The sequence below is a fragment of the Bicyclus anynana genome, chromosome 21, assembly GCF_947172395.1.
Source record: "Bicyclus anynana chromosome 21, ilBicAnyn1.1, whole genome shotgun sequence".
NCBI lineage: Eukaryota > Metazoa > Arthropoda > Insecta > Lepidoptera > Nymphalidae > Bicyclus > Bicyclus anynana.
The window spans coordinates 5,088,618-5,115,648 of NC_069103.1; the positions used below are offsets into that span (position 1 = coordinate 5,088,618).

General features: G+C 35.0%; 1 protein-coding gene across 2 annotated transcripts in view; it reads left to right on the plus strand.

Annotated features, from left to right (window-relative positions):
* The window catches only part of LOC112046915 (zinc transporter ZIP1), a 55,508-nt gene extending 34,845 nt beyond the window's left edge, over nucleotides 1–20,663 (plus strand). For both annotated transcript variants that reach the window (XM_052888099.1, XM_052888098.1), the window contains exons 2-5: nucleotides 11,273–11,529; nucleotides 13,552–13,727; nucleotides 15,696–16,030; nucleotides 16,953–20,663. In XM_052888099.1, coding sequence (XP_052744059.1) covers nucleotides 11,273–11,529; nucleotides 13,552–13,727; nucleotides 15,696–16,030; nucleotides 16,953–17,044 — 860 coding nt within the window. In that variant the 3' untranslated portion in view covers nucleotides 17,045–20,663. The remainder of the gene's footprint in view (nucleotides 1–11,272; nucleotides 11,530–13,551; nucleotides 13,728–15,695; nucleotides 16,031–16,952) is intronic.
* Nucleotides 20,664–27,031: the final 6,368 nt, after the last annotated feature.

Genomic DNA, 27,031 nt, shown 5'->3' on the forward strand with positions numbered 1-27,031 from the left:
ATGCCGGTTATTTTAGTCTGTTGGCACATTTATTCGTACACACATATAGCAATTCTAAGCTCTTTCTTAGAATTTTTCTCTATAACACGTAATTTATCTAACTCTGAACCAAAACAGGATGTCAATGTATAAAACGTATATAATTAAAAATTACGCAACCGAAGTGCATTAGCTTCCATGGAAATACCCTTGGTTTTAACACTTTTATTTACCGTGATCCTTAAACTCATAGCAGTAAGGGTAAAAATGCAGTGAACTTTTAAATTCTTAATTTGTAGTTTACATATTCAGTGGGCTATGCAAGTCGTGAATGTTAAGCGCGGTGACAACCTAAATCTTTTGTTTCGTTGAACATGAATATTTAGTAGTTTCTAATTTACTTGTCTACCAGACTGTACTTCGAGATTTGTAAAACACTAACGCTTTCAGGAACTGTGGCTGTAATAGCAAATTCTTGGTATATTTCAATTAAGTTTAGTTTACACTTTTGAATGTCTGCTAGTAGTAACTACTGGTTTTAACGACAGGAACTAAAGAGAAGTGCAGCACTAATAATGAATGGATGCCAAAAAAATCGTTTTTTTTAATAAAGAGAATATATGCTATATCTTTTAAATATGATCAATATTCCCATTCCTAGGAGGAGCTAGGAGTGGGTACGACAATAGACCAACGGGGTGGGGATCGAACCACTACCCCTCAGTGATGAGTCCGACCGCTCTGTTGACTGACTGTTGAGCACGATTCTCCTCTCAGAATTAGGGAGGAGAGATTATGTCCACCACGCTAGCCCAATGCGGTTGACAGTCTTAACACACATAGATAATTAACAAAATTCTCAGGTATGCAGGTTTCTTCACAATGTTTATTGAATCTTTCACCGTTTGAGTCAAATGATATTTAATTTCTTAAAATGTACAGAACTTTGTAAAAAGTTGGAGGTGCATTTCCCGGACCTAATTCGAACCTACGCCCTCTGCAACAATAACAACAAAGGCAGAGGTAGAGAAGAGAGAAACATAATCGCTTATTAAAAAATCATATATATTTCAATATTAATTACTTCTTACTTATTATAACTACTGTGTAGTTTAGTTTTAACTTTCACCATTGAATCTCAAACGAGCGACTTTCCATAAATTCAGGATCTCAAGGTAAAGGTTATTTTTAAGGTCGTCTCGTATTTAAACATTTAAAACTTCAATATTTTTCTTATACGTTAGAGTACTTACTTATATTTTCCAAGTGTTATTTATGAATCATTATATCAGCCGATCGACGTCCACTGCAGGACCATAGGCCTTTTGTAGGGACTTCCAAACATCACGATACTGAGCTACCTGCATCCAACGAATTCCCTGCGACTCGCTTGATGTCCTCATTCCACCAGTGGAGGGTCGACCTACACTGCGCTTTCTAGTGCGGGGTCGCCATTCCAGCCCTTTTGAATGCGCCCATTTAAACAATTGACTAACTTTAGTAGATGCAAACGTTTTTAAATATACTATTATCTCAATCTATACTTATAATAAATCTGTAGAGAGGTAAATTCTGTACATGAAATATATTTCCAAAATAACTATCAGGGGGTGATTAGTGATCGATACGGATGCCAAAAATGCAATCAGTAAGATTTTTGTCTGTCTGTCTGTCTGTCTGTCTGTATGTTCTTTATAGAAACAAAAACTACTGGACGGATTTTAACGAAACTTGGTACAATTATTCTACATACTCCTGGGCAGGTTATAGTATACTTTTCATTACGCTACCATCAATAGGAGCAGAGCAGTGAAGAAAAATGTTGAGAAAACGGGAGAAGTTACTCAATTTTTTAAGCTTCCGTCGCGTGTACAGCCTTAATGGTTAAAGCTACATAGAAATCATGTACGACGAAAATGTTCTCCTTAAATTTATCTATAAAAATACAATAGCATATATATGAGGAGCTTTCTAATTATATTTGTCTACTCTTATGTTTATAACACTCATCACTCATAACCCTAACTAAAAAAGTTAACATTATTACCTATTCAATAAAAAAAGAATCATAAAAATCGGTAAAGAAACACCAAAGTTATACAAGAAATACGCTAAGCCATCGCGCGTGAATACTAATTCATACTATATGGATTATTTTTATGTAACGATTGCCGCGCTCGACGCGACTCGCGGGGGGGGGGGGGAATAAATAAAGAAGTGCAGCCTTAATGAGTAGGGTAGGGGTAGGGTAGGGTAGGGTAGGGGTAGGGTAGGGTAGGGTAGGGGTAGGGAAGGGGTAGGGGTAGGGTAGGGGTAGGGTAGGGTAGGGGTAGGGTAGTGGTAGGGTATGGGTAGGGTAGGGTTGGGATAGGGTAGGGTAGAGGTAGGGTAGGGTAGGATAGGGGTAGTGAAAGTTTACAACGACTTTCACGCGGACGAAGTCGCGGGCGTCCGCTAGTGTTATATAATAGTTTTGCATGCTAATAATGAATATGTGTAAAAAATATTTTTTTCCAAATTATTATATATTTATATATATATTTCAAACTCATTTTCCTTATTTACTTTTGCTACTTATCACGTGCCATTTACTTTTCTTTTAAGTAGGTAGCATTGCATTTTCCCAGAACATATAGTATTTTATCATTATAGTGCCAAATTTTAATTATGGAAGGTTTTTTCCTCATGATTGTTGTAAAACCACTTATGTTTTGTTAAAATAATGGATGTTACATTATGATATAAGTGCGGTAAGTTGAAAATTACAGCCGAGGCGATATTGCAGCTCGAGCCAAAGGCGAGAGCTATAGTAAGGAAGATTAAAAACTTTTCTGATATAAAAACTCTTTGCCAAGATTTAAAAGTACCGTTCTTTTTTTAGACGGATGATAATAAAGGTTTTATATTACAGCACATGTGCATTTTACTTTTACATTACGGCACATGTGCGTAATGAGATACATACGATATTTACGAGCAAATTTGTTGTAAATAATGTTTTATTTTATAGGTAAGTATTGTATTTTTTATACGTACATTTTTTTATTTTGTGGGTCAACAGAATCATTAAAATGATATTGTTTTGGCGCCGACCCTGTATTAAGTGAAATACGAATCTAAAATAATAAACATTCATTATTCTAACCTTAATTTAATAGTTTTGTTGTACGAGTACCTAATTGACTCGATTGTCTAGTGGTTAGCAAGATCAAAAGATCCCGGTGTCCGATTTTTTGTTAAAAATAAATTGTTGAATTTTCTTTTTTAATATAAATTATTTAAACATCTTGAAATGAAATAAATAATTAATAAAGAAAAAAATTTCTACGTGTGTGAAGTCTGCCAGACCTCATTGAGGTAGTGTGGTTATTAGCCTAGCCCCTCTCATTCTAAGAGGAGGCTCTTGTTCGAAAGTGAGCCAAATATAGGTTGTTATCGATAATGATGATCATAATGATACCATGATTATTCTAACAATATTTTTACGAAAATAAACCTCATTTTCTTTTAATTGATTACGAAAAAACGGCTAAAACTCACGTGATATTAGGTCGGAGTATGCCTGACTAGTTTCGAACCATGAGACCACTCAACCCCTCTCCCAGCGCGCAATGCGAGCAGCAGCACGTCGCGCACGCGTACCCGCTTCGCAGTTTGGATCGCGATGCAAGAACCAGCTCATGACTAAGGGCTCTGTATGGGCTCGGAACTAGTCGGGCATACTCCGACCTAATATCACGTGAGTTTTAGCCGTTGTTTCATAATCAATTAATATGAATAACACTCACGATAGTTTAAATTCTAAATTCGAAATTCTTATTTTTTATTTTTTTTTATATATGACTTATATCGGTGTCAAGTGAAGCAAACTGCTATTTTTAATTACAACTGGAGATCAGTTGAAGAGTCCCTCAAGGCCAGATGCAGCGAGATGTCGTAACGCTGCGACGCGGTTTTACCGACTTTCTGTGTTTCTTCGTGTTACCATATAATTTTTCAATGCGGGATTGTTCTGATTATGAAAATTGATATGAATTATGAACTCATATTTACCAAAAGTCTTGTGTAATTATTTATTTGGTACGTCTTTACTAAACTAAACGTTTCATCAGATAGGACTTGAATTTTGAATATTAATAATTGAATAATTGAATAATTGAATATTGAAGACTTTCCGCTTTGATAAGAACTCGGTGTAAACTATGCCGGTAACGTTTTATTGAAACGAGTCAGATAATTTTATTTTGGTTTTGTCAATGGCAATATTAGTTCTTCATATAGTTATCATTAATTCAGTTATATTTGTATTTTTCATAATATGAATCTTGATGAAAAATTTGTTCTTTATAAAACGCTTTAACCTGGAATTACTATAGTTTATGCAACCCATACCCCAAATATTACCTTTTTTATTCTTTACAAGCTTGTCCTTGACTGCAATCGCATCTGATGGTAAGTGATGAGGCAATCTAAGATGGATGCGGGCTACCTTATTAGAAGTTGGATGAAAATTCATACCCCTTTCGGTTTGTACACGACATCATATCGAAAGCTAAATCGCTCGGCGGCACGTGTGTGCCGGTAGGTAACTAGCCACGGCCGAAGCCTCCTACCAACCATGCTTACCTACCTATCATTCCATTGACCGGTATATGATAACTAGCTACGAATGAAACTTCATTGTCAGATAAAAGCTATAAATATGTAGAAAATAATTTCCAATTTCAAAATATAAAAAAAAAATCTAAAATATATGTTACACTTCATAATCGAGATAATCTACTAGTAGATCTACAAATAAATAAATAAATAGACAAATGACATAATATTATAATATTTAGTCTTTGTAAATAGCAACGGCTGGATACCCTATAGTTTAACCCTACAGGTAAATAAAAATGCATCAAACAATTTTGACATTTATTACCAGCATGCCTAAAGTTCGTTTTAGAATACACAAAAACATTGCGAACTTAATGTGGGTACCAGTTAATTCGGTCGACATCAGACTGGTAGGAATGCAAGCTAATAAAAACCACATGACGATGCGATTTTAAAGTAATCTGCGAAAATTCTGGTTTTCGGCAACAGAAAATGATCCTTAATTATAGTGTGTAATTACTAATTAGATATAAAAAAATATCCCATTAAAATAAGACGGAAACCTCTGTTAAGATAGGTACTTATTAAAACACGTTCCATAGGCACTAGTAAGTACACATATACGTAGTTTTATAAAGGTGATGTACAACTTCCCTATATTCTCTAAATGTACATATATCACGTGTCTCGTATCATTGTATCAAACGGTGCAGGAAAAACTTCGTGAAGAAACCTGCATACCTGAGAATTTTCTTAGTTCTCTACGTCTGTGAAGTCTGCCAATCCACATTGGGCCAGCGTAGTGGACGAGCGAGCTTAATCCCTCACATTCTGAGAGGAGACTCGTGATCAACAGAAAGCCTATATAGGTCGTCAATGAAAATCATGATGATGATAACGAGAAATTATCCAGTCTCCAGTTGCCAGTCGCGGCAACCCTCTAATAAATACTTGCCCAACCTTCGAAGAACTTTACCAACATTCAAATAACTTTAAGGTTATCTAGAAAATTGTTGCCACGAAACTAAAGGTTTGGTGACAATGAAAAGATAAACAGATTACGTAGTGTGTTTCCGTTTTTCTTGTAAATTCATTCATTAATAAATTAAAATATTAATTAAAAATACAGTCTTCCAAGTGGTATTACGAAAGCTATGGGAGCGAAGGTCACGGTCACCGGCCTACGAGTACGTTGTGCGTGGTTATGCTTTGTGCAGCGAGCTGCAACGAGACTAACGAACGAAACGTTACGTTCTTTAGACGGTAAACTGAAGTCGACATTTGCAATCGTTAATAACTGGATAGGTTTTAATAAGTTAAATTTTAATCCTACTAATATTATTTACGAAAGTTTGTATGGATGTTTGTTACTCGTTAACGCCATAACTACTGCCCCCCTAGCCATGTGGCTCGTCGATTCTCTGTTTACGATCGCTGACGCTTCGAAAACTAGAAAGATATATGGGAATGACATTTGATATCGACAGATCACGTGATAAAGATCTTTCATTCCTATACATTTTCGTTGTAGAAAGAGAATCGACGTGCCATCGGGCTAGGGGGGCTAAACCGATTTGGCTAAAATTTAAAACGAAGATAGATAATAATATAATGGATTAACTAATTTTTTTCTCGGAAAAAGCCATCCATCCCGCAGGATTTGTGAAAAACCGAATTCCACGCGGACAAAGTCGCGGGCTACCGCTAGGTTTTTTTTGTATTTTGTACAGGGTGCCATGAAAAATTGTCTCCATTTCATGACAACCTTTCGCTAGAGGCCCTTCAAGTTAGATCTTTTGTTTGTCGAAGGGTTGGACATTGAAAGCCTTTTGAATCAGTTGACTAACGCGGCCTTCGCCTTCGGCCCTGAATGCATATGGTATTAAATAATACCTCATTGCAGTTACACCCATATTAAAGTTACCCGAGCTTGTTGTTGGAAACAAACATACATCCGCCACAGGAATTTCCGTCATGATACCACCCACGGTTGTAATGTCAAGGCATTAGACCTTGATATTATCAACTGTGAGATGATATTACCTCATAAGTTGAATTATTAAATATATAGATCATAATATCTACGATATTTCAAGGCCGCTGGCTTATCAAACTAGCGAACGCCCGCGGCTTCGCGTGGAATTTTCCGGAAAGTAGCCTATGTGTTAATCCAGAGTAAAATCTATTTCCATTCCAAATTTCGGCCAAATCGATTGAGTAGCCGCAGCGTATTTGAATTCGCGACACCTGGAAAAATCCGAGAATGTAAATTGTGAGGTAACTTAAAGTAACCGTGTTTGTAAATGTAATCAATAACCTAAATAAGTAACTGAACATTGTATTGAAGCAAACAATACTTTGTAAAGTTCAAGATTTCTGGAAATAAAAACATTTTACTATTTTTCTTCAAATCAACATTTAATTATTTATCTGTGTCGATGTCGTTACCGTCATCCCTCATAATAATCCGCCACTGGAGCATCCTTGCGAGATCTTTCCTCTATGGATTATTCTTTGGATTTATATATTGTTATAAATTTTAAGAAGTAAGTTAGTATAACATAATTATTGAGGTTTGTCTGTAGAGGAGATTGGGCATATCATTATTTATGATATATATTTGTACAGGGGGTAAAAACATCTCTCTTCTTAATCTCTTATTGACAAGTCGCATAGAAACGGCTAGTTTTTCTTTGAATTATTCATAAAAAATAGTTGCTCTATAATCTATGTTATTTAAATAAACATTATTTGATTACTATGTTGCAACTTTATTCAGTCCATAAATAATAATATTTATTATGTGCCAGTGTGCCAATCAGTTAGACAGGATTTCATTGTTTAATAAATTGATTAAGCACTGTGTAATTTGCTTAAAGCTTGTACTGAATTATAAGGCTAGTAATTAAAACAATAACGCATATCTGAATGACAAATGCTTGCTATCTTTCAGATTTAAACAGGAAATAGATAAACAAGTTATAATTTCTTTTAAAACAGCAACTTCTGTGTGCTTCTCAGTAAATAAAGCTCATATTAGTGTTACAAAGCCCGACCTGGGACTTGAAACAGGGCCACGAAGCCTCAGAGCCAAGCAGGCTATCTTCCGGACCAACGAGGCAATTTTAGGTCTTTATTAAGAGACGTTTGGCTGATTGAAGAATACCACCAAACAGTATTACCAACTTTCGAAAGTCGGTAATACTGTATAGAAATATTTATGCCTAAAGTTTGTGCCAAAAACCCCTAAAATCGCCTTAATTATTGAGTTGTCCCTTTAAAAAGTATAATGATTTAGAAAAAGCTGTAATATGTTTCAAAAGTCTATATTTAATACAGACAAAATATTACGTCATCATCTGAAGATTCAGATTTTTTGAAATTATACATACAAATACAAATGTTGACATTGAAAAAATTTAACAATTTTTTATTATTGGATGAAAATTGCCGCTAGTTGCCACAGTGGTTGTAGAATAACGTATTATATGCCGTTATAATTCGCTAGGTCAAGAAAGAAATATTAAAATTATCATCAATTTAAAAATTTAAGACCCCTAAAAATATCTTATCTCACTTATTTACCCCCTAAATTTGGGGGGAAAACCCCTAAGTTGGGAACCCTGCCACCAAAGACATACCGTCGAGCGATTAGCGTTCCAGTACGATGTCGTGTAGAAACCGAAAGGTGTGTGGACTTTCATCCTACCCCTAACGTGTTAGCCCGCCGCTTCCATCTTAGTTTGCATCATCACTTACCATCAGGTGCGATTGTAGTCAAAGGATAACTTGAGTTATAAAACTATGTAACAATGTTACCAAGGTCACAAATCAATAGGAGGAAAAAATGAATATTTAACTGCATCACTGATTAATTAAGCAGCCTGTTGCGATGATATCATCTATAACGATAATAATAAATGATGGAAATATATTTATGTTTATAACATAATAGGTACCTTTATTATACATATATAATAAACTGACTAATATTATCTTCATTATTATTAGTCAGTTTATTTTTATAGTTGGAGCTTACAGCCACCATACTCCTCCAATGCAGGTTGGTGCGCTAAGGGCTCAGACTTATTACATTAGGACCAGTATCGAATCCAAATTCACGAACAAAATTGTCTGTCTTCCAAGACACTGGGGCATTTGTAACTCTTCAATTCCGGGCTGCTATTTTGAATTTATTGAAAGAAGAAAAGACTAAAATATATTACATAGACTATCTTAGGACTTGAACCTAAGACTTCAAGAACCACAAAGGCTAACCGCAGGAGCACAAAGTAGTTATATATATATTTTTTTAAAATTTAGATTTTAACATGACACGTACTTTGTGCCATTTCACAGGAGCACTGTGAAAGGATGTATTTATCCATTACTTATAGTAGGGGAGACGAAGAGGGGATTTTTGCAGTTACTTGAGCGCGTCAGATAAACATAAGGGATGCAAATGCAAACCTTGCATGTTATTCAGTACCTCTACCAAGTATTAGCCCTTAATATTAAGAAACTAACTTCAGAAATACTTAAGCAGCACGTCAGATTAAGATAGGGTATAAGATAGCTAAAAAGTGTGCATTTCGAAAGTCTGACGATTTCAGCATAACGTAATGGAATGGGAGGGTTCCAAAGTTACAAAATAAAACCCTTATATTTCTGTTATGTGGCCACGAGCGCGGTTAATTTTTTACTTATTTTGAATGAAATAATTTCCTGAATAATCGCTCATGTTTTCTGATGATTTCAGTAAGCCATAGTAATAAAAATTGTCTTTAAGGTCTGTAGTTTTTTTCCCACCAATAAAGCATATAACCTTTAACCATTCTTTCTATCATCTAATCAACCAAAACTAATCGATTCCAATGACGCTGTAGTAACTGCAAATTTAGCATCCCGGACTCCGATACTATTACAAGTTATAGCATTACTACCAGTGTACCTACATTTCTTTGGTAATTGAAGTGAATGTTGACTTTGATTTATAGTAATGATTTACTTTGATTGATGATCGTTAAATAACTAGACCTTATAATTGCGTTTAGAAACACTAATTGCGAAATGATTATGATTAACCGCAATAGTTAGCACTTATACTAATACATACTGTTCTTTCGTTTCTGGTATCTATCTTTTTACGAATAATTTCTCTCAATCGGTTTTATGAGTCTCAAGGTCATTTTAAGTCGAGGTCCTTATCTCACAGCAGACCTCGTTAGAGAGACATTTCGTTCCCTTTCATTCTTTTAACAATCAGGTTTGATTTTGGCAGACTTTTTGCACTTGCCTGCTTGCTGGTAACGCTGTTTCCTTTAAAGGAACTTACAACAAAAACACAATCCTTATAAAGACATCTTTTGACGTCAAGAGATCACATATTTATGCGTCTTGTGTAGTCGACATGCATTTTTCGTTTTGTATAAATAATTCCTGATTCATATTATTAGTGTTTCGAGTAGTAAATATTCACATCACGTCTGTGACCATTGTTTGATCAGATGCGAATAATGTATTGGTTAGCATTTGTTGATAAAGTTTGCTTCTGTTTGCGGTTTGCCAATGTAAAGCACGGTTAGGCGCTATCTATATGTTTCTACTAGTATTATATTCTGTGCTTTTGATTTTGATCCAAGTAATAATAATCTTTGAACGAAAATAAGGGGGATTGATTAACGAACTTAAGACGGGAATGCAGCACTTTCCATCAGCATGTAGCCTTGATTGCGCCGATTACAAATATTTGAATACTAGCGATTCTCTCCGTCTTCGCACGGATGCAATGCTGATATCACGTATATATATAATATAAGATTACAGTGTATTATTGGAAAGCTGATACTAAATACACTACAGAAAAACTGTGAACTCCCACCGCCCCGGCCGGCCGGTACCGCCGCAAACGCTACGTCCCGCAATTTTTAAATCTGTAAAATCTTCGAAAATATTCATTTAAATCATATGCTGTAAAGAGCCATATAGATCTATAATAAATCAATTTAAGGTATTTACTTTGATTAGGGAAATGCACTGTATTGGTTAAAATTGCTTTGAAAATTAGCCATTATTTGTCGTAAAATGTAAATGACAAAAATAAATTAGCGTGGGATATGCATAAGTGATAGACATATACCATGGCAGAGTTTTCTGTAGGCATTTTCAATGTGTACAATACTTAGTACACTATTTTGATAAATCTCGTAGGGTTCATCCTGCATTTGCAAAATTAGAAACCTCCTAAACCTTATACATATAAACCTTCCTCTTCAATTACTCTATCTATTAAAAACTCACATCAAAATCCGTTGCGTAGTTTTAAAGATTTAAGCATAAACAGGGTTATAGAGACAAATATAGCGAGTTAACAATGTAGTGATACTCTTACTGTAAACGCATATGACTGTGTGTACGGGATTTAGAATTATTATTTTACAAAAAAAATGCCTTAGTTACCTACACAATATTTACACAACAGTTCTACGGTTTCGGTAGGCCGAGGTCCGAGTCTCACAGGATACGTCAATAAATAGGTAGAGTCGTTTGGAAGAAATGAAACAATTTAAAAAAATCTTTTACCAATAGAAAGCCACGTTATTTTTGAGTATCGTAGGCTATATTTTATACCCGTAATTCCACGGAAAATGGTATAAACGTTTGCTAAATTTCCTTTAATCTGTTGTTACAGAAAAGGGTCTCATGCAAGAGTTCGACTTCGCATTAGCACCACTTCTGATGATATGCGGTTTCTTCCTCATGTACCTGGTTGAGGAGCTAGTGCACATTTACTTGAGAAGAAGAGAAAGAAGGAGCGGCCAGTCTTCCCCGTTGGTGAGGAACCTGAGCGTGAGAAGAAGTCAAGTCAGCGTCGATGGCAAGGGAGAGAAAAGTGTCAATAACTCTACCGCTGATCTAATTGACCCAAACTCTATAAGGCTACCTAAGGTAAGATTCAAGTCATACAACGTAAGCGTCAAAATCGATGTAAACTCTGAATCCCTATTTCACATTCTTCTATTTATATTTTCGCATGTTTTATATAATAAATAGTCCACTAATCATTTCACAAAAATCATAAGTCGAAACATGAACGATTTATACTCATATATAAAAAATGCAATCCTTTCATATCCCTTTAGGGATAGAGTTAAACAAATATAACTTGAAAATGGAGGACTTTCCATACAAATTTTCAACCCCATTTCGTCCTCTTTTGATTTTAATTTCAGGACAGTGTTATATCTTTATTATATTATATCTGCGTATTATGGTCTCAAATCGCGCTAAGTTTCATTTAAATTCAGTAACTACTTTATAATAATCTCTTGCAGCAAACATAATATTAACAAAATATCTTCAATGTACAGAATTTCACCTGTTACAGTTTCATTATTATATGTATAGATAGATAGAATACATGTATGTGTATGTATCATAAAATCAACATTCAGGCTCTGAATACATACTATGTACAAGATTCAGGTCGGAAGTATCTACCTACTCGTATCTACGTTTAAGCAATATTTTAAGCGAATGAAATGCGCCGCAATCTAGGTTAAAATGTAGCTCAATTTATATACTGAATACTGAGACTACTCCAGTTTCCATTTAGGGAGGCTAAAATTATTGGGCTAGTATTTTAATTACTGTAATTGGCCACTGCGTTGACGGTAAAATAATTTTAAACCGGTGAATTTATTTTGTTTGTAATTCGGATTTTGTTTTAATCCATTTATCAATCTGATGGACGTTAGGGTGCCAAGGTGCTGAAATGGCGACCCCGCACTAGAAAGCGCAGTGTTGGTTGACCACCCACCAGGTGGACTGACGACATCAAGCGGGTCGCAGCAATTCGCTGGATGCCGGTGGCTCAGTATCGTGATGTTTGGAAGTCCCTACAAAAGGCCTGTGTCCTGCAGTGGACATCCATCGGCTGATATGATGATGATGATCAATAACTGATTAGGTAGTAGTCCTATAGTATCAGAAAAAGTTACAATTAGGTAATACATATTTAACTTAGCTCAGTTATGATGTAACGTTAGGTTTTATTTACTTTTTTACCCAATTACGGCAAAGCCAATAGGAAGGGCTGTATATTAAGCAATGTACATAGTACATCATATGTGTTAGTAGCCCCGTAGCCCCCAAACTAATCATCCGATAACTAGACCATACATTTTTTTAGAGTCGAGTTAACTTTTTTTACTTTTTAGTGTTTCCGTAGTTCAGGTTACAGTTATTTTTTAGCTACAACTTTTTAAAGGTCTACAGTGCTAGATTTTCTTCCTTTTTGGATAATATGGAGCTTAGACCTTGTTGTTTCAATACCGGTTTAACGACCACTAACAGATGTTCATGATCCATGAAGATGGGTGTAAGACCACCAACCAACTTCGGGCTGAGAACTTTGACTGTAAAAGAGATGGTCCAATATTGTATGGAGCCAATATCAATTGTACCCTAGCGGAAATAAAAGAAAATATTTTTTTAACTATTTTTGATTATACAAATCTACGAATTTACTTTAATTCTTTCGAAAGAATATTCATTATCTCCCAAGAAATGCAACACTAATACGGGTAATAATGGCGGATTGATGACGTTTTCAATGCAGTAATCGATTTGACGTTTGCTGTCAATTGTCATGTCATAGTTGCTTAATGGGCACCATCTTGATATAACTCAAAAACTTAGGTTTTAATTTTATTTGTTTCTTTTTATTTAGTTACATTTATTCACTTTAATATATTTTAATAAGATCTTTGTATTTTATAAATTTTAATGAGACGGGGTACAAGAGTGGACCTGAAATGGACCATCTCCTTTATTAAAAGAAAGAAAAGCTCAATATTTCATAACCCGACTCGGGACTTGAACACTGGACCAACGGGGCTTGTTGATATTTGCATAAATGAGCTAAGTATAGTTTTACAAAATTCGTAGTAAATGCTTTTGTCCTTCCAGGATGTAGAAGTGAACAATCACAACCATGCAGGTCACGGTCACAGCCACCTTCCCATCAATGAGGTAGACGGCGTCAACTCAGCTATACGTGGACTGCTGGTTGTGTTGGCGTTGTCAATACACGAACTCTTCGAGGGCTTGGCCGTTGGGCTGGAATCCAGCACTGCTCATGTGTGGTAAGTGAGCTGAATATTTGTAGAGACTTTAGTCTTGTACTTCAGTCCTTTTGTAATCTCATTCAACATTTTTTTCTGAGTTTACCATTCTCCTTCGTGTTGATATTGATCTTCATAATTATCAAGCCATATTCGGCTCACTGCTGAGCTCGAGTCTCCTCTCAGAATAAGAGGGGTAAGGCCAATAGTCCACCACGCTGGCCCAATGCGGATTGGCAGACTTCACACACGCAGAGAATTAAGAAAATTCTATGGAATGCAGGTTTTCTTACGATGTTTTCCTTCACCGTTTAAGACACGTGATATTATTTTTTTTAAATGCACATTATTATTATTATTATCTGCGTTAGTCGACCCTTCAGGAATAAGTCGGGATGATGGTAAGAGACCTGATGGATTAACGCTGGTTCCCTGGGAAATTAGGCCAGCGTGGTAGACAGGTGGTTGGCCTAACCCCTGTCATTCTGTGAGGAGACTCGAGCTCAGCAGTGAGCCGTATATGGGTTGATAGATAATAATAATTTATTGAAATAAAGAAACCTACCTATGTAGACTATAATCTAGTTATGATTCAAATTAGAGGTAGGTACCTAAATAAGATTCGACTTCTTTATAATCAACATTTTAATTCTTCAATTAGTGACTGTTAAAAAAGTGAATTTTTTTTATAGAAACAGTAACTTTTTTACTACTATTGCCATCTAGTGTCGAATAGCAAACCATAGTTGTGTAAGACATTGAACTACTCTACGTTAGGTGGCGCTATATTGCAAACCTAATCTTAAAAATGTTTTCATCAACTTGATAATTAAATTGAAGTACCTAAATTGATAAAAGTAATATCTATGTACCTACTTGATAATTAAATTAAAGTAAATTGATAAAATTAAAGTGTTAAAGAATATGGATCTCATTTCTGATTCGATCACGCAGAGATACTGTGAGCATTATTCGTTCCATCGCCTGCTGTGTGACTGAGCCTTGACAAGAGGCCCATATTGAGTAGTGGCCCATAACACATGATTATGGTCGTAAAATCATTGGACTATTAACGCAGTGCATAGACGTAATAGCCCAGTGGACCTCTGCCTTCGATTCGGAGGGCGTAGGTTCGAATCCGGTCCGGGGCATGCACCTTCAACTTTCGAGTTGTGTTCATTTTAAGAAATTAAATATCACGTGTCTCAAACGGTGAAGGAAAACATCGTGAGGAAACCTGCAAACCTGAGAATTTTCTCAATTCTCTAGGAGTGTGAAGTCTGAAAATCCACATTTGGCCAGCGTGGGACTAAGGCCTAATCTCTCTCATCCTGAGAGGGATTAAATATGATGATGATGATGATGATGACGATGAAAATCATTGGAGCTTAGTGGGTATATTCTACATATCACCTCTACTATATAGACAGAGGCTTAGTTCTACAGAGAGCCGTTAACATTGGCTGATAATGACGATGACTTACAGTGGCGTAGCGTGCCTTAGAGGGGCCCTATATTAAAGTTAGTAAGGGGGTCCCAAAAATGATTGTTTAAATTAAAATAGCTAAATATGACAGTGACTTTACTAATGTACAGGTAGGATGTTTCCATTTTTGGACTGCATGCATAACCTAGAAAAAATATTGCTTTTTTTTTAAAATTAGTAATTCTTGAAGTGAAAATATAGGCAGTGTTTATATGATTTTTTTCCGGGAAGCACCTTATTAAGTGACATTGTGGATTACTTACATTTCACCAATTTTGTGCTTTCACACTTAAGAGGCCCTTGTAATACGGGGACCCCGTATCAATGATCCCATCAGGCGATGCTTCTGCGCTCGCCCAAACCCCCCGGTGACGCCGCTGAGGTCCCATAAGGAGCCTACGGCACTTACACAATCAGAAAAAAAAAAAGTATCAATGATAGGGCTGATACGGCGGTAGTTACGCCCCTGAATTGACTTGATCAGACGTCTTGTTTGTTTCCAGGTACATGTTAGGTGCAGTAGCCGCACACAAGCTCGTCATTGCCTTCTGTATAAGCGTGGAGCTCGTCGCCATTCGCACAAAGACGTGGCTCACTGTTGTGTACATCGTTGTCTACGCGATTGTCTCCCCACTTGGTATCGCGATCGGAATCATCCTCGTGGGAGGCGAAGGAGCCACTGCAGCTGGAGTGTACTCAGTTGTTCTGCAAGGCTTGGCGTCTGGAACACTATTATATGTGATATTCTTTGAAATCTGGAGCAACGACAGGGAAGGAATTATACAGTACATCGCCGCGGTTGTCGGCTTCGGACTGATGTTTGGACTGCAGCTTTTGAGTGAGTATGAGTTATCCATACTAATCTATACTAATATTATTAATGCGAAATTAAGTCTCTCTGCTTGTCTGTTACCTTTTTACGTCTAAACGACTGTACCGATCTAGATGAATTTTGGTATAATGGTAAATGGATCTTGGGGCAAAATATAGGTTACTTTTTAATTCTAAAATAAAAATTGAAGGGAGTGAAATAGGGGTTGCAAGTTTGTATGAAAAGACCTTAATTTTTAGAGTTACAGTTTTTAAAGTGTGGTCCTATATAATAAAAAATACGAAATGTAATGTGATTCAAGAATTTTTAAAATTCAACCAGTGATGAAGGGGTTGAAAATTTATATTGATTTCCACACGGAAGACGTCGCGGGAGTTTGCTAGTATTATTATAAATGCGAAAGTAAACCTGTCTGTCTGTTACCTTTTCACGGAACCGTTAAACCGATTTTGGTGAAACTTAGTATAGTGTTAAATTGGACATTGAAGCAGAACATAGGCTACTGTTTATCTAGGAAAATCCTTAGTTACCGAGGAATTTTCGAATGCAAGAGATATTTCAACTCTGCCGCTATTGGTCCAAAATTTGTCTTTTTCTCTTCCCAAGATATCTATGTCGTTAACACATGCGTAGCCTACTGGATTTATGGATTACTAGAAGATGCCTGCAACTTCGTCCACCCTTAGACATCCATCCACAGACATCCTTAGAACTTTTTAATTCGGCCCTCTTGTAAAATCCGTTCTTCGCTATAACTTCTTACTATATGCTACGAGTACCTCCCTGCCTAATTTCATGTTTGTCAAGTGTCAAGTGGTTTCTGGAGATTTCGTGATGAATGATCTTTCGAATTCATGTATATTATGATTATCTCTGCTATTTTATGCAACGTTATTATTGAGAAATTAATAAATGTATTTATTTCCAGCTGGACACTCTCACAGCCACTCGCACGGCGGTAGCGACACGGGTGACCACGGCCACAGTCACGATGACCATGGCCACAGCCACGATCGCTAAAGCGTTCAGTTAAACCAACTTATTGTTAATTATTGTTAACATTCAGATAGTCCAAATGATTAAAACAACAATTTTTGTCAAACGCTAGAAAACTTGGAATAGTAAGACTCAATTTATTAGTTACGTAAATGGGCATATTCCAAAAATTACGAATATTTAAAAACAGTTAATATTTCGTCTTCGTACTTCATTTTTCTTTCGGAAAAATATTTTATTTTTATTTATTTATTAATCTTTCTCACTTAAGACGTGTTTAGTAAAGAGTATTGATTGACTTGTTTAGTGAACATTAGAAAACGAAATATCCGAATATTATTCGTAATAACAAACATAGCTTAGTACCTACCACAATAAAACGACGAGACTTTACTGTTAATATTTTAATCCTGTTGCATGGACTGTAGTCACTATCAAAGATTACAGTGTATTATTGGAAACTATGCTATGTGACTAAAGGCTGCTGCGAGATGAGAAAAATTAAAAAAAAAACCTCGTCATTTCAACGTAGTAGGTACTTACCCAGATATAAGAGAGAACAGCCAAAGATATTTTAATCTGCTAATTTCGTTCGTAAAATCATCGCTACAAATCATTAATCATTGGACGTTATTAACTAGTACGTATTTTAGTAATTACAAGTATTATATGAATGTTAGGAAATGGGTTTTCAGACTGTCAAATTGTAACAGTTGCTTTTTTAACTTTGTAGATTTGTAACAGATATTTCCGGACTTTTATTGTTTTGAGGTAGGTTCTGACCTCTAGGCCTTTATACGTTGTATCAACCGTCGCACCACGTTATTTGAACATAAAAAAAAATCTAAATTAACATTGTCTAAAAACAAAATTTTAAAAACAAAAATTTTAAATTTTCTGTTTTTAAAATTGCCCCGCCTCGAAATTTATAGTTTAAAAATAATTAATTACACAGTAGTAAAATAAATTGAACTAACATCTGCATGAAGGAAAAGAAATACTATACAATATAATATTCAACATGTCTATCACAATTTCAGAATAAAATAACGTTTTTATTGAAATTGCGAGTGATTTGTTGAATAATTTTATTAAATGGACATTTTTAAGTCTTATCCGATATTATTAATTACTTACATTGATATCATGCTCAGGTGCCATTAGAGTTAAGGACTTTTATTTAACTAAAAAAAGGAAAATCGTAGAATGCCTAATCAGCTGTACCTATAAGTATTTATATTAATCAAGATACATAAATAACCTCTTTTGGAATAATGACTTAATACAGGAAATAATAAATAATAAAAAACGATACTAAAAATAGATGTAGATGAAGTACATATTAGTTAGGTATCACGGTCGACAGACTTCGTATTCCCAAAAAACTATGAATATAATCTTGTCGACTGTGTTATACCTATTGCTATGTCTGGGAAAAGTCTCCTCTCCAAGAGAGAAGCCATTTTGGTGTCTAGACTCATCATGCATATTGATAGTTAGACGTTTAGGCGAAAAAAACGTAGGTATGTACGTATAGAGTACACTAAGCATAGGGGCGTAGCTATCGCATTATCTATATCAATGATATGGGGCCTCTGGAATACAGGGGCCCCTTACGTGTGAAAGTAAAAATTAGCAAAATGTCACCAAAATCTCACTTAATCTGGTGTTTCCTTGGAAAAAAAAACAAAGAACTGCAGAATTTTCACTTTAGATATGACAAAGGTAAATAAAAACATTTATTTAAATCCATAGTTCTTCGCCGGTTTAGCGTGTTTCCAAAAAGTTGGAAACATTATACATAGTAAGTCATTTGAATATTTATTTTAAGTGACATTTTTTTTTGTGATAAATGTTTACCCTTTTTGGCCCCTCAACTAATTATGATATAGGGCTTCTCCAAGGCACGTTGCGCCACTGACTCTAAGATTATAGTTAGTATGTATTTAATACATTCGTAAACGTATTGTTTGTATTCTTCTTTGTCGCTTCACTCTTGACAGAGTGGTCGTAGTCATTTATATGTGGTGACAAGCCTCACGCCTCCCTATAGAATCTTCTAGATGTCTGTTATAAATGTATTATTTTATGTCTAAAAAATTAAACAAAGATAATTCATTTATGAAACCTACTATGCATGTGTTTATTTAACACAATGGCTAAAAAGTACCTATGAGTTTGAAGACAGCGTTAGCTATGTTCTGTGGTTTGAAGTCTGAAAACCCTTGTTGTTTGTGAATATAGTAAGTAAGTAGGTAAATAATATATTTTTAAATTAGCTTTTCAGCTAAAGGTGATCCTTATTGAACATAATTAAATACAGATTGTATAAAATTAACACTATACTTCTGGAGATTATTTTTGTAATTTGAAATAAGCCATCTAGTCAATTTCATTTAGCTTTTACCATCAGTTAGGTACAGTCTATTTAAGTTTTTTATAAACCTCTTGTAGGCATTTTAAAAACTACCTACATTTTACTATGTAAATTAGGCAAAGAGACAATGGCAATTTATACCACCTTGTTATGGCTGTACCAGAGTATTGTTAAGTTAGGGGCTGCTGATAAATTACAAAATAAAATCCTTCATTTGTTTCCCAGACTTTTGTTCTTGTTATTACGGTAACAGATGTTGCCTCGTGCCTCATTAGGAAGTACAACAAAATAATGACGCAACGTACAAAACAATCTTAGCAATTAAGTAAGAGTGAAGTGTTAAGTTTATAAGTTCTTACTTAAATATTCCTTTTACACTGTTCTTAAGCATTCCTTGTAAAATGTGTACAGTACTTAACTATGCTAAGCGACTTATATTATTTTAATGATGTCCTTTTCAAATAACGAATGTCTAAATAAGTATTGTTATGCTAGTTACGAGTATGTACATATAAAATATACAGTCTTTCCATAGCCTTAAATCCTTATGTAATAGACATAGCATTAATTTTGTAATAGAAATGAATTCTTTCTTCGTACGCTCGAGATGGGAACCTAGATTAAGAAAGAGAGAAGGGCAATACTGTCTTTTGCGAAATATTACAACATTGAAGGAAAAATATGTCAACCACATTAATTTTATCTACAACGAGTAAGAGCCGTTTTAGTCCGTCATCAGTAATCAATTCTTTCTTAGGTTTTTTAATATGGCCAAGCAACTTAACTTCACATTTTCACATTACGTATAGTGAAACTTAATTGACATAAGATGATAGCCGTCATATCTTTAGTCAAATCTGTAGTAAAAGTAAAAATCATAATATTTGCTTTATAATATTATGATTTTTACTTTTACTACAGATTTGACTTTTTATATATATATATTTGATTTGATATAATATTATGAACTCATTACACTGCTGACCAACACCTCATCTCTTTTTTTAAATCTCGGATGGATAATTTAACCGTGTGCTCTTGGACTATATGCTTTTGCCATTAGCAACTAAGTCTGTGATATAATTAATGAAAGTTTAGAAAAGGAAAATACTATTAGATTTATGAACACATTTTGTAATTATTATGATGATTATTATATTTAACATTATTTTGTTTATTTTTGTTTTAGTTATTTGACGAAGGATGTAATGAGGGCTTGTAAAAATGCTTTGTGTAAATAAATTATGTGTTTTAATAATTAATTAATTGTATTTTGTTTTATTTTAAAATATGCAGGACAGCTTTAGAATGGAACTAGATATTCTATGCAATTAAAATAAGAAAGCACTTTGAATACAGTAAAGAAAGATATGCTATAAACCATCCACCAAAATGTCCATCAGATTTCAGGTTCTATTTAATACTGCCATCTTTGGATTAGTTAATACACGAAATCTTGTATCATTCCCGTGCAAGTTTTAATTTACCGACGTGATTTTACTGCTCGCACATAGATGGCGTTGATGTCAAACCACCACTAGTCTACCGTATCTAGCTATATAATAATATAAACAAAATATGTGGCTTTATTAATTAAAATGCACTAAATTAGCGTATACACTTGTAAAATTGGGGATGTGCAGTCCTGCTACCTTCCAAATCTTTTGAACTTTGAACTTCATAATTGGTTACCTACCAAACTATAGGATCATGGACTGACAAACATTTAGCCTTCGTAAAATGAGGTAGGTATGTCTGGATATCTTCTTGGCTTCTTGATCTATCTTTATAATATAAACTAGCGGGCGAACCCCCCTTTGTTTACGCAAAATTCGTTCATAACGGTCGTCTACTAACTATAAACTACCTCCCTGTCAATTTTATCTTTGGACGGTGAAGCGGCTTTCGATATTTTGTGATGAGTGGCCTTTGGGACCTCGTATATAATCTTATATTATATACGAGGTCCCAAAGGTCGAGTAAACGCGAAAGGTCACGAAATATCAAAACCCGCTACACGGTACAAATATAAAATTTGGCAGGGAGGTAGTTTATAGTTAGTAGACATCCGCCAAGAACAAAGCGGCAGGGCTAGATTAAGGAGGTCTACAAGTGGACGATGTTGCAAGCGATCGCCAGTTATGTAGATTTTCGCTATAGCTTGGCAACTTCGTTCGTAACACTTTTGATGGTCCGCGAGGGCCGGGGGGCGTGTAGCGATGAATGAAAAACCCACGGCTGATGCACATCACTTCCCCGCACGCACGATTTCACACCCTCGCAGTCTTTCCCCCCGTCGCCCGCATATCATGGGAGTGTCATCAACGAACTTGCCAGACTATAGCATTGGAATAGAAATGTTGTTGTTGTGTAAAATATGTCAAAACTATGGCGGGGCTTTGAAAATTTGGCTTTCAAGACAAAGTGGTACGGGGTCGAAATGCTCGCAACACTCGGTCGTTTCGACCGAAAAACTTTTTTCATTACGCGCGCTGTCCTTTATACAGCGACGCTCAGTTTTAACTGAAACAAAATTTAAATAAAATACCACGAATCGCCCATTAATTTGTCAGTGCGAATAACATTTTTGGACAACTGTTCTGCTTTTAACTCTCAAAACAGTAATGCTTAGATTTTTCAGACATTACACTTCTTTATTTGTCTGCATTTGCCTTGTTGGTTCAGTAGTTTCTATATGTGGCTATGGATCACGAAGTCCTGAAATCGAATCCTGGGTCCTGCGTCATGATTTAATGGTTACCACTATTAGGTCAAGACAAATAGTGCTTGTAAAATAAAGTCAAAAACTTAACATTAAAGTTACGAGGGTGCCAAACGTGCCTTGATCCGAGAAGAGCGCACAACAAAGTCAGCCAAGTTGTTTTTGATTACCACCATTGTAAAACTAAGTACACAATCGTATAGTTAGTTCAACACCAATATTTTTATCATTTATATTATCATTAATTGCAATAGGCCATTAAAAGTTAGTAATGTTGAATAGCGTCAACAGAAGTTTGACGATTTACGGAGTTCTTTACTATATTTATAGAAAGAAAGAAAGAAAGAAAGAAAGAAAGAAGCTCCCAAAACAATAACCTGAGGTAATGTTACACTAATAGTGATATAAACATGAAAGAAAAGTAGCATATAACAATGCAAATACCATTAAGGACTTGGAACTAAGTACGAGTGTTTTAATTCTATCAGGAATGCATAACAATGTGGTATACAAAGCAAACTTAATTTTACATCTGCTTAAGTTATATTCAAATGATTCTGGACCTTAAAATAAAGCAATAAGCTCTTTCAATGTTTTACAGGGTGGTGCGGAAAAAATTGTAACAGTCAATAGATTGTTTGGGTAGTCCTGAACAAACCATAGGCACTTTCAGGAGACACGTATAACATGTTACCAATAAAAAGTTGTTTGGAATGCGTAATAGAGTCCTTGTTTTCGTTCGCTCGGCACATTCGCTTAAAAAATTCTTTACGCTTAGAACGAATATCCATGGGGGTTTTATGAGTAGCACTAACGGTTCTAAATGAAATGAGAATTTGACTGGGCTGTAACGATTCAAGATGCTATTAGCATATTTTAATGTTACTAGACTGTGTCTTTATTTCTGACTTACGTAAATTTAATTTTTAATTGATTAAAGTAAATATTTTTTTTTGCGAAATAACACAATAAAGACCTGCTTTATCTTAGTTATAGTTACAAATCATGCCCACGTGAAATGGTGGCAAGAATACTGGCTGCATCTGTACAATAATATTACCAACCCTTCGGTCAGCCACCTTGAAATAATTCGGCAAAAATTTACACGATAATTCAAAATCCATTTATTTTGAGAACGTAGGCTTAGTTTTCAAAAAAGTCTGGTTTATGAGGCAGACTCTGTTGAGACGAACCGGAGGCTGGAGTTGTTCTTTTCAAAAACCATACATTACGTAAGTATCTCAATAATTTTATTATATAATAAATTAGCATGAGTTATTTTTTGAATTTTTTACGTAAAGCATACCTACTATAGAGGCAGACCAAAAAAAAAGAAACGGAGTATCACTCGGTGATTATGACTTTTAGTTGGAACAATTTTATTGTTATCACGCTCGTCGGTAACAGTATTTTCTATTTTGTAATTATTTTTTTGGTTTGGAAATGTTTTTTTTATGTATGAAGTCCATATGTACCAGTTTTCAAGCGTATATAGCTCTACAGGCTGCTGTCAAATTCGGGAGGTTACCTTGGTTTCATATCGTGCTCGTGAGATCATACACACTGCTTCGAATTTTCGCTTGAAAGGGGAAAAGAAGTTAAGTATGTAAATTATATGGAACCCAGAAAACCTGTTTACCGGCAGACATACGCATGGCAAGTACTTAGCTCTCACAAAAAGCTCTACTACTACTACATTCTGAACACTATCAGACAAAAAACAATTGTCTCTGTTTCAATTCTGCCGTATCATCACAGGAAAATAGAGGGATTGTCATTTTCATATTATATGAGAAGAAAAACAGTTTTTAATATTCCGATGACGTTCCGCAATACGTGAATATTTGATGCCACCCACTGTCTACACTCATGAATTTATGAATCTCATTATTGTATATCATTGGGTATGTTTTTACGATCCCATTATACTACCGCATTATTCAATTTGTTTACTTCGGTCGTGGCCTTGTGGTTTTCGTTTGCTTTTTTTATATCTCTAAAACATATTTTTTTTTGGTTTTAGTATATTAGATATTCGACGTTTGGCAGTTTTTGTTTATTGGTGTCGGTTTTATAGATATCCTTTTTATCAATTTATTATTTAATTCTGAAAACGTATTTTGGTGTCATTTAAAAGACACTAGCTGATGCCGTGTGCTTTCACCCGCGTGGTTCCCGTTCCCGTTATACGGAGATAATATATAGCCTATACCCTTCCTCGATAAATGGGCTATCTAAAACTGAAAGAATTTTTCGAATTGAACCAGTAGTTCCTGAGATTAGCGCGTTCAATCAATCAAACAAACAAACAAACACTTCAGCTTTATAATATTAGTATAGATAAAGGTTACACTGATAACGTTTCACGGATTATTTTTTTTATAAATTTATCTGTCGAATTACTCAATTGTGTTTATTTCGATTGTATGTTACATTTGTTTTTTTTCTCGAGCATTAATTTTTTGGTTTCAGTTTTTTAGATGTTGACGTAACCTTTTTTGACCTGGTATTTTTTATAAACTTTATAAGTATTTTATCTTTTTGTTGTTATAACAACGTTATTATTTTCATATCTTTATTTCCACTCATATACATAATATTACAATACGTATACTCTTAATATAGTAATATAATATCTTATCAATAAATTTTAAAGCATTGCTGTTATTTTGTTATGTAGCCTCTCTATGGGTAAAAGCCTTCTCCATACTATTCCATTTTTCCCTATCTTGGCCATATGTACCCAGTTCTTTCCTGCCGTTTTTATTATATCATCGACCAATGTTATTTTGTCTTCTTACATTTCTTTTGCAAATTAGTTGTCTGGTAAGTTTATATCTTGACAAGTGTCAGTTCCATTTTTGTTTCAAACTGAAATGAAGAGCATCTGTTAATTTAGTTTTGATTCGTATGTCTACGTTTGTTATTTTTTGTATCTTCCTCAATTTCAGTATGCTGCGTTCCATGGTATGTTGACATGATGAAATTTCGTTTTTTACTTTTTCTGAGTAGATCCATGTCTGACTAGCGTAAGTTAGGCTCGGGAGAATGCAAGAATCCATTATTGTCTTTTTTATAGCAAGGCTATAGTTCCCTTTTAGAATTTATTTTAGGGCCCAGTATTTCTTCCAAGCTGTAGGGACTGTAGGTATTCGTTTGTCTAATTCGTTTTAATTACTGTTTGCTTTGAAGGACACAGAATTTCCTAGGTAAACATTCATCCACATAATCTATAGGGATGATGACAGTTTTTTAAATTGTATATAAATTAGGAGTATATTTAAGGAGTATGCTAATAGTAAAGCTATTTTGTAAAAGTAACAGGGTATCTGCGATCATTACTTTCGGAGCTATAGGGATTTAAAGGGTCAGATGCCGCGGATCCCTGAAAAACGCCCCGAAAAATGGTACGATTAAATGACGTCGTAGGTCATAATGATCGTCAAGATTTGTATGGGCGGTCAAACAAAATTACTAATATCTTTGTTATTTGTGCGTTTATGTTTATAGTTCATGTATTAAAAAATGTCACATTTAATGTAAGGAAGCTAAAACTGTTTTCATCTAATTACGATAAAAGATATTTAATAGATTTTAAAATTTTATAATCTTATTTATTTTGCAAATATCCAGTCAATCTTTGCTTTTTATTTATAAATTAGTTAACATTGACCTTATTTACCCTATATCATGTATCATGAAAATCAATATATTCAAACCTAGTCATCATCCCTATTGTATAACTACGAATAATGTGTATTTATTAACAAATATATTAGAGAACCTTGTTTATTACAGAAAATCATCCGCTGTCAAACTCAAGCCACCTCAGATCTATTGTGACGAAACCCAACGATTGAATAATAATTGTCAATCCTGTTTTAAGCACATCCTCAGGGAAACATAAGTTGAGGACAAGTCGAGGAGACTTTGAGGAAACAATACGGTTTCGCCAGGGGCGTAACTACCATACCGTACTACCGTATCAGCCGTATCAACTACTAGCTGACACCGCGCGGTTTCACTCGCGTGGTTCCCGTTCCCGTAAGAATACGGGGATAATATATAGCCTATCGCCTTCCTCGATAAATGGGCTATCTAACACTAAAAGAATTTTTTAAATCAGACCAGTAGTTCCAGAGATTAGGGCGTTCAATCAAACAAACAAAGAAACAAACTCTTCAGCTTTATAATATTAGTATAGATACGGGGCCCCCAGACTGTAGGGCCCCTTACGTGTGAAAGCAAAAATTTATAAATGTAGGTAATCCAAAATATCTTTTTAAGCGTGCGCCCAAAAGATGGAAGCATCCTACATAGGTTAAAGTCGGTTTTTATATTTGTCTGACGAGTCGTATCGTGACGCGTCAGACCAGAATCGGTATCATACATTTTGTATGGTAACGTTTACACTTATGTGTTGTAACATGTCGTGATGGCTTCCGATGCGTCGCATCATAACACGAAACACGTCGCATCACATCAGACAAATGTAAATCCGCCTTAACACGTACGTATAGTCTCATATTTATTTTAAGCGAGCCGTTTTGTTTATTTTGTGAGAAATCTTTATCCATCGTTTGGGCCCCTCTACTAGTTTTGATAAAGGGCCCTTTTAATGCACGCTACGACACTGGGTTTCGCGTTGTACAATCTAATTAGACTCCAACTCAGGTCAATTTTAGTTGAGAAAAGTGTCTGAGTATTTTTAGCGTAATTTTGCATTTACAACGTGATTTTAGTTAATTCCGTTGGCAGCAGTGCTCCAAAGTAATAAAACATGCAAATAGAAGTGTATGAGAGGTAAAGTTGGTTTGGGGAAGGTAATAAAATCTCCGACCAACCTAAGCATTTTGAAGTAGCGCCCGTTTAGCTCGTCCTAACTGATGGAGAAGTGATACTTGGCACTTGG